Source organism: Hordeum vulgare, chromosome 6H (genome assembly GCF_904849725.1).
Source record: "Hordeum vulgare subsp. vulgare chromosome 6H, MorexV3_pseudomolecules_assembly, whole genome shotgun sequence".
Taxonomy (NCBI): Eukaryota; Viridiplantae; Streptophyta; class Magnoliopsida; order Poales; family Poaceae; genus Hordeum; species Hordeum vulgare.
In genome coordinates this window covers 392474990-392484434 of record NC_058523.1, presented here as the reverse complement: position 1 = coordinate 392484434, position 9445 = coordinate 392474990, and the positions used below count along the sequence as shown (strand labels likewise).

General features: G+C 47.6%; 1 protein-coding gene across 1 annotated transcript; it reads left to right on the top strand.

The window, feature by feature from the left end:
• The first annotated feature begins 7221 nt into the window (after positions 1-7221).
• Positions 7222-9097, top strand: LOC123402058 (flocculation protein FLO11-like). Its single transcript, XM_045095919.1, has 3 exons — positions 7222-7659; positions 7753-7962; positions 8376-9097. Exons 1-3 carry the CDS (start codon positions 7300-7302, stop codon positions 8709-8711), a joined length of 906 nt encoding a protein of 301 aa, XP_044951854.1. The 5' UTR covers positions 7222-7299; the 3' UTR covers positions 8712-9097.
• The last annotated feature ends 348 nt before the right edge of the window (positions 9098-9445 follow it).

Genomic DNA, 9445 nt, shown 5'->3' with positions numbered 1-9445 from the left:
CTCAACTAGTTTTGAGACGTGGATTTGGTAATATTAAGAGTTATGTTAGCAGGGTGTTGTGAATCTAGAAATACTTGTGTTGATGTTAGTGATTCCCGTAACATGCACGTATGGTGAACCGCTATGTTAGGAAGTCAGAGAATAATTGATCTATTGATTGTCATCCTTTGTGTTGCGGTCGGGATCGCGCGATGGTTAACACCTACCAACCCTTCCCCTAGGAGTATGCGTTTAGCACTTTGTTTTGATTAATAATAAAAACTTTCGCAACAAGTATGTGAGTTCTTCATGACTAATGTAAGTCCATGGTATAGATGCACTTTCACCTTCCACCATTGCTAGCCTCTCTAGAATTGTGCAATTTTCGCGGTGCACAAACCCACCATATGCCTTCCTCAAAACAGCCACCATACCTACCTACTATGGCATTTTCATAGCCATTCTGAGATATATTGCCATGCAACTCCCACCGTTCCGTCTCATGACTTGTGTCGTCACTCTCATATTGCCATTGCATGATCGTAAGATAGCTAGCGAGATGTTTGAACGTCATACGCCAAGCTAGATCGTTGCACATCCCGGTACACTGCCGGAGGCATTTCCTATAGAGTCATCATCGTTCTAAGCTTTGAGCTATGAGTAAATAAAAGTGTGATGATCATCATTATTAGAGCATTTTCCCATGTGAGCAAATAAAAAAATAGGCCAAAGACCCAAACAAAAAAAAGAGGAAAGAAAAGAAAAAAAAGAGGCCAAAGAGCCCAAACAAAAAAAGAAAAAGAGAGAAGGGACAATGCTACTATCTCTTTACACACTTGTGCTTCATAATAGCACCATGTTCTTCATGATTGAGAGCCTCTTGTTCTGTCACCACCATATACTAGTGGGAATCTTCATTATATAACTTGGCTTGTATATTCCAATGATGGGCTTCCTCAAAATTGCCCTAGGTCTTCGTGAGCAAGCAAGTTGGATGCACACCCACTAGTTCTCCTTTTGAGCTTTCACATACTTATAGCTCTAGTGCATCCTTTGTATGGCAATCCCTACTCATTCACATTGATATCTATTAATGGGCATCTCCATAGCCCTTTGATACGCCGAGTCAATGTCACCGTCTCCTCCTTTTTTTGTCTCACAACCACCACCACACTCTATTCCACCATAGTGTTATATCCATGGCTCACGCTCATGTATTGCGTGAGAGTTGAAAAAGGTTTGAGAAAGTAAGAGTGCGAAAACAATTACTTGGCCAATACCGGGGTTGTGCATGATTTAAATTAGTTGTGTGGGGATGATGGAGCATAGCTAGACTATATGATTTTGTAGGTATAACTTTCTTTGGCCTTTTTATTTCAAAAGTTCATGATTACCTTGCTAGTTTGCTTCAAGTATTATTGTTTTCATGTCAATAGAACACTATTGTTTTGAATCTTACGGATCTGAACATTCATGTCACATGAAAGAAGTTACAAAGGACAACTATGCTAGGTAGCATTCCACATAAAAAATTCTGTCTTTATCACTTCCCTACTCGAGGACGAGCAGGAGTTAAGCTTGGGGATGCTTGATACGTCTCCAACGTATCTATAATTTTTGATGGTTCCATGCTATTATCTTGTCAAACTTTGGATGTTTTGTATGCCTTTTATAACTTTTTGGGACTAACTTATTAACTCAGTGCCAAGTGTCAGTTCTTGTTTTTTCGTGTTTTTGACCCTTTTCAGAGGAGGATTTTAAACGGTATCCAAACGGAACAAAACTTTCGAAAAGATTTTTTTTCGAAAAAAAAGATACGTACGAGACTTGAGAACCAAGGCACGGGCCACCAGGGGACCCCACAAGCCCCCTAGGCGCGGCCAGGGGGGCCGCGCCTAGCAGGCTGGTGGGCCCCCTGTGGCTCGTCCGCCCTATCTCTTCCGCCTATAAATTCAGAAAAAATCCAAAACTGCGCAAGAGATCCACGAAAATACTTTTCAGCTGCCGCAAGCTTCTGCCTCCGCAAGATCCCATCTGGGGCATGTTTTGGTGCCCCGTAGGAGGGGGATTCGGATACGGAGGGCTTCTTCATCAACACCATGACCTCTCCGACGATGCGTAAGTAGTTCACCATAGACCTTCGGGTCCATAGCTAGTAGCTAGATGGCTTCTTCTCTCTCTTGGATCTTCAATACAAAGTTCTCCATGATCTTCATGGAGATCTATCCGATGTAATCTTCTTTTGTGGTGTGTTTATCGAGATCCGATGAATTGTGGATTTATGATCAGATTATCTATGAATCTTATTTGAGTTTCTTCTGATCTCTTATATGCATTATTTCATATCCTTGTAATTCTCTTCGAGTTGTGGGTTTTGTTTGGCCAACTTGATCTATTATTCTTGCAATGGGAGAAGTGCTTGGTTTTGGGTTCATACAGTGCGGTGACCTCTCCCAGTGACAGAAGGGGCAGCGAGGCACGCGTCGTGTTGTTGCCATCAAGGACAAAAGGATGGGGTTTTCATCATTGGTTTGAGTTTATCCCTCTACATCATGTCATGTTGCTTAAGCCGTTACTCTGTTCGTCATGAACTCAATACACTAGATGCATGCTGGATAGCAGTCAATGTGTGGAGTAATAGTAGTAGATGCAGAAAGTATCGGTCTACTTGTGTCAGACGTGATGCCTATATGTATGATCATTGCCTTAGATATCGTCATGACTTTGCACGGTTATATCAATTTCTCGACAGTGATTTTTTCACCCACCGTATTATTTGCTATTTTGAGAGAAGTCTCTAGTGAACACTATGGCCTCCGGGTCTACTTCACATCATATTTTTAGCCTTACACTTTTACTTCCTTGCACTTTCCGCCTTCAGATCTCACTTTGCAATCAATCTTGAAGGGATTGACAACCCCTTTATAGCGTTGGGTGCAAGCTCGTTTATGTTTGCGCAGGTACTCTAGACTTGGCGCGATTCTCCTACTGGATTGATACCTTGGTTCTCAAACTGAGGGAAATACTTACTCCTCCTGTGCTGCCTCACCCTTTCGTCTTCAAGGGAAAAACCAACGCAAGCTCAAGAGGCAGCAACGTCTCCTCCTTCTTGATCTAGAAAGGAGAGAGGAGAAGTTGAGGGAGAGCTCCAGCGGCACGACGGCGTGGTGGCGGTGGAGCTATGTGGTTCTCCAGCAGGGCTTCGCCAAGTGCTGCGGAGGAGGAAGAAGAGAGAGGTAGGGTTGCGCCGTGGGAGAGAGATGAATTATTGTGTCTAAAAAATCCCGAAACCTCAAGTATATATAGGAGGAGGGAGAGAGAGGGCTGCTTTGTCCCCTCCTCCATGGAGGAGGGGTTCAGCCGAGCTAAGGGAGGAGTCCACCTCCCACAAGGGAGGTGGATCCCTTCCTTTTAAACCTCTTTTGCTATATCTCCTTATCCCTAGCCGCATGGGCCTTTAGGGAAGGCCTTGGCCAGCCTAAAAAGGGCTGGTCCACCTCCTCTAATAGCCCATGAACTCCTTTGGTCGTCACGCCCCTCTCGGGGTTCCTCCGGCACCCTCCCGGCACTCCTAGTACACTACCGATGAGCCCGGAACTTTTCCAGTGACCAAAACAGGACTTCCTATATATCAATCTTTACCTTCAGACCATTCCGGAGCTCCTAGTGACGTCTGGGATCTCATCCGGGACTCCGAACAACCTTCGGTAACCACATACTATTCCCTTTACAACTCTAGCATCATCAAACCTTAAGTGAGTAGACCCTAGGGGTTCGGGAGACATGCAGATATCTCTCCGGCCAATAACCAACAACGGGGTCTGTATATCCATGTTGGTTACCACATGTTCCACGATGATCTCATCGGATGAACAACGATGTCAACGATTCAATCAAATCCCGTATGCAAATCCCTTTGTCTACCGGTATGATACTGGCCCGAGATTTGATCATCGGTATCCCCATACCTTGTTCAATCTTGTTACCGGCAAGTCTCTTTACTCGTTCCGTAACACATCATCCCATGACTAACACCTTAGTCACACTGAGCTCAATAAGATGATGGATTACCGAGTGGGCCCAGAGATACCTCTCCGTCACACGGAGTGACAAATCCTAGTCTCGATTCGTACAACCCAATAGACACTTTCGGAGATACCCGTAGTGCATCTTTATAATCACCCAGTTACGTTGTGACGTTTGATACACCCAAAGCACTCCTACGGTATCCGGGAATTGCACAATCTCATGGTCTAAGGAAATGATACTTGACATTAGAAAAGCTTTGCAGACAAACAATACGATCTAGTGCTATGCTGAGGATTGGGTCTTGTCCATCACATCATTCCCCAATGACGTGATCCCGTTATCAATGACATCCAATGTCCACGATCAGGAAACCATGACCATCTATTGATCAATGAGCTAGTCAACTAGAGGCTCACTAGGGACATGTTGTGGTCTATGTATTCATGCATGTATTACGGTTTCTGGTTAATCCAATTATAGCATGAATAATAGACAATTATCATGAACAAGGAAATGTAATAATAACCAATTTATTATTGCCTCCAGGGCATATTTCCAACGGACTTTAATTGACACGAGTTCTATCAAGCCTGGAAGTATGTTCAAGATGAGTATGACTCGACAACATCCGCATCGACCCCTTCTCACTCGAACCCGAGATACATTCGGGGGCTAATCATGGAGATATGTACCTAGGGTAGGGTCACAGGCCTGACCTAGCCGTTCTATCAAGGGTACCTCATTAAAGACTTGATGGTCACGAAGAAGATTCTGACTGGATAGCCATGGCATCTAAAGACACTTGGCAAGAAGTTACTAGGAAGATGTTTCCCTTCACTTGACAACCGACTTACACTCGAAAAGAAATGAGTCAACGCAGAAGACCAGAAGCCACTCCAGGGAGGCCAACAGGCGAGCGTTCGGCTGATCATCATGAATAGCATTAATTACATACATATGTTATCAGTAACGTACACCTTTAAACTGTATTGATCGAACTCTTAGATGTTGGGGCCTTGATGAGTGGTAGCGCGCTCTATATAAGCCACCCCTGCCCTCTGGCACAAGGGTTCGCACCCCGTGTAACACATATTCCACACCGCAAGAGCACCCTACACTTCTACTGTGAGGTTCATTCCCACTACAGACCCAAAAGTAGAAAACACTTCTACACACACCTATGGGCCCCAACCCTTAACCCACAATCCGAAATCACGTGGGAGCCCCCCTTTCAAGGGAGCTTAGAGTTTTAGGAGATGTGTCCTAGAAACTATATGAATGAAGAGGGGTACCAACTTCTCAAATAAATACATAAACCCAGTATCCTCATCTTCTACCCCTGTTCTCCATAAATACATTATCGAGTTGCTTAACTAAACCAATTCGAGTCGACAGACCTCCTATACATTGCTTAAGGCATCGACTACCCACTCCAACGCTCGACCTCGCACTCGTATGGGCCTGCCCAATTACCTCTCACTCTCTAGTTGCGCTCACTTGAGTTTTATGCTTGCCTGTTACATTTTGTCTCACAAAAACAAGTAATTGCTAGTTACAGAAAAGGACTACCACTTTTATGATAGAGTTTAAAAGTTTTATGATTTAGAAAATTGTTCAAGATTTTTTGTAGAAAAAAACACAGACTTGAAAAATATTCATGATTTAAAAAAAGTTCTTAGAGTTATTGTAGTGAAAAAGTTCATGAATTTGTCTTGAATTTGCAATGTTCACGAATTTACAAAAAAGGCAAAGTGGAAAAAGTTTGCAGATTTGAAAATTGTTCATGATATAAAGAAAACCACAAACAAATATCACATGTTTGAAAAAATGATTTTAAATAAGAGAAAATATAAAAAATTAACTGAAATATAAAACGGTGGCAAATTTGTGAGCAAGTAAGATCAAACTTTTTATGGTAATTTAGTCCATGTGAGGATGACAAATTTAGTTTACGGGCATGGCAATTTTCTAGCAAAAAAATAAATGTCAGATTTGTAGTGGAGTTTGATATAAAACCAGAAACAAAAATCTCGTTTGGAATCCTCAAGAAGCTTTTCAAAAGGTAATCGTTTTTCGCCCGTGCGCTGGCGGAACATTCGGCCGGACGCACGCGCGTTGTTGATCTCGCGCGCTCCTCCCCATCCTGAACGGCCCGCGATCTCCTCTCCATCCCGAACGGCTCGCGCGCTGCGCCCCATCATCCGCGCGCCCCTGCGCCGCCGCCGTCGGCCCGCCCGAATCGCCAGTTCCCACCACCGTCGACCGTCCGCATCGCCGGATCCAGCTTTCGCCCATCGTCCTCGTCGTCTGCCCACCATGGCCGGGGCGCACGTATACAAGAGTTTACAAAACGTCACTCAAAATTGCTGCAACGGCTATTTAAAAAAGCTTCAACCGTTGATTAAAAAAGCTGCAATCATACATATAAAAAGCTGCAAGGCAAATCATAATTTTTCCTCGTTAAAGTTTTTGGTTGAAGCTTTTTTTAACGGTTGCAGCTTTTCTATACACGGTTGAAACTTTTGAGGAGTGACCACGCGAGATGCTGCAGTCGAGCGGCGTTTGAAACTTTTTTCATACACGGTTGAAGCTTTTTCTGTCAACGTTTGCAACTTTCCACCGTTGAAGTTTTTGGTTGAAGCTGTTTTTCTTAACGGTTGAAGCTTTTTTTACACACGGTTGAAATTTTTTATCCAGCGTTTGCAACACAGGGGGGTGAGATGCGACCGAAACGAGGTGAAGACCGACGGGCTGCATCCATGGTGCTTCGACGGGTGACCGAGTCGGCGACCGACGGTGAGGGCGACCAGCGGTGAGAAGGCGAGGCGAGGCGGTCGGCGCGTGCTGGGGCGTCGGCACAGGCGAGGCGGTCGGCACGTGCGAGGCGCGTGCTGGGACGGCGGCGCGTGCGAGGATGGCGGGCGGTGGGGGCTCACGCGACGAGATCTGACGGTTAGGGGCCCTGATCTGACGGCTGTTGTGCGTCCGGCGCGAGCCCTCGGGCCGGCGCGCCGACGCCTAACGTTGCCCTTTGCAAAAACCAGTCAGAAGCATCTAGAAGTCCACAAAATTAAGCTCCCGGATGGTATTTTCGTACACAGAACGCAAAATGGGCCAGTCCATTTCGTACGTAGGTCCCGTGCGCTGGGAGGGTGTGTCCCATGTGCAAAAATAGGTGCCATCTGAAGCGCCAAATAGGCATTGGCTCGAGTCGCTTCCAGTTCAAATTCAAACACCAGGTTCTAGAACCCACCCAACCCCCATTCCGACGCCACAGCGACACCGCCCACCATGGCTAAGCCTCACGCCGGCTTCAACACCCCGCGCCCCTCCTCTGTCCGCTCCGCCGCCGCCGCCACCGCTCGCACCACCACGGGTTCCTCGTCGTCGGAGACGACCCCCGTCGCCCCCACCTCCATCCCCTGCGTTGACGTCTCCTCCTCGGGCGCCAAGGCCGGTGGCACCTCGGCCATCCGCACCTCCGTGGGCTCCTCGTCATCCGCGGATCTCTTCGGGACCTCCACCCGCAGCTCTGTGGGCTCTTCGTCATCCATAGATCTCTTCGGGACCTCCACCCGCAGCTCCGTGTGCTCCTCGTCATCCACGGATCTCTCCGCGCCCACCAACCGCGACATGGCCTCCGTCGCCAAAGTAACCGCGCATACCTCCCCGTTAATCCCCTGCGCGTGCCTCGCAGCCTAATCGTCAATCGATGACCTTCTCCGGCCCCTTCGTGACCAACAGGAGGTGGGAAAGTGCCTGGACTACGAGGACGACTCCCCCTTCCCCACCGCCGCCTCCCGGCAGCTGCCGCTGCTCGCTCCCGAGGGCCTTGCCGACCTCGCGCCGCTGCTCGAGCTTCCAGACCCCGACAACGCCTCCTTCACCACCGCCGCCTCTGACGCCGACGCGAATCACGCAATGAACGCTTCCGCCGACTCCACCGTCATCCAGGTGAGGCTCCCGACTCCCGACTCCCGACTGATTCTGATTTCTGCTGCTCCTCGAGTTCCTATTGCTGGTTAAAATTTTGGATCCCGCGCCACGGTTATGGATTCGCGTTGTTTTAGTCGAGCGCTCTGTGGACCAAGTTCGAGTTGCTTCAGTGGAAATTGAGAGCCATTTTGTAGGGTCTGTGTCGAGGTTGCTTCGGTATGCTCCGGTGGTGACGAAATTTGGGACGAGGGTCCGTTTTGAGATTTCCCCCCGTCCGAATCAAGGTTCTCGATCGAGTTCCGTTTGCCGCTTTGAAATTTGCAGTGTAACTTGTTGTCGGAGATTCTTAAACTACGCGGCTACGTTCCATCTATTCCGTGAACCTGCAAGTTCCTGACACACTGAAGAAAATGTCGGTGTTCTCCATGCAGGGTGCAGCGCCTGCCGACTCCACCGCCGACGCCGATGGTCCCCTGCTCACGGAGGTGGAGGTCGTCCTCGCCGAGCTGAGCGGCGCCCGCGGCCTCAGCCCGCGCTCAAAGCGCCTCCTCCTCGCGCTCGTTGACGTCGCCGACGCGGAGCTCAATGCCAACCCGAAGTCTGCTGTTCTCCACATTCGCCGCGCTGCCTTCTGGAGGAAGGTGCGGGTCGGGATCCTCGCCGCGACGGTCTTTTCCGTCGCCGCGATGGACGCCGCGCTGGCCTTCGCGCTCTACGGTGCCCGCCATGGCAACGGCCGGTACCACCACGTGCTGCCCCCTACCTGATGCGTGCACACGAGCCAGCGATGGAGCCGGTGGATTTGCTTCGCTTCCCTACCTGATAAGTGTTTGCCGCTTCCGATATTTACCAGTACTTATGATTAGCCTTGTCCCTAGACACATCGTGATGTTTAATCGCTGGTGTTTTTACGTGCTTATATAGATAGAACGGAAAAGAAGGGCATTGTTGTGTTACAGCGATGTGGTTAGTAGAATTACCGTGACTGAGATCTGCTTCAGTAAGAATGGGTGGAAAATCGGTATTATGCTTACCAGTGCTAGATGCAAATTGTAAGATCAAAACCTCTGGAGAAAGACCGACTAAGTGCCATACATATTTGGCTCCTTTTTGTGGGCACTGTTATGGTATTTCTTGAGCAAGGTTTCATGGATGTTTGAACACTTGCGAGTCTTGAATGCAGATGCTGATACTTCTACTACCTCTGTCCCAAAATAACCGTCTCAACTTTGTACTAAGGCCGTTTTTGTTTACAGAGTCTAAACTAAAAAAGGTCCCTTTTAGTCCATATGTAACCAAACGGAAGGGACTTTTTCTTAAGGGACTAGAAAAAGACTCTACTGGAGGGACTTTTTTCTTTAGTCCCTGGGACTAAAAAAAAGTCTAGTCCCTTGGAAACAAACACCTCCTAAATCTAGTACTCCCTCTGTCCCAAAATTCTTGTCTTAGGTTTGTCTAGAAATGAATGCATCTAAATACCAAAAAATAACTAGGTACATTC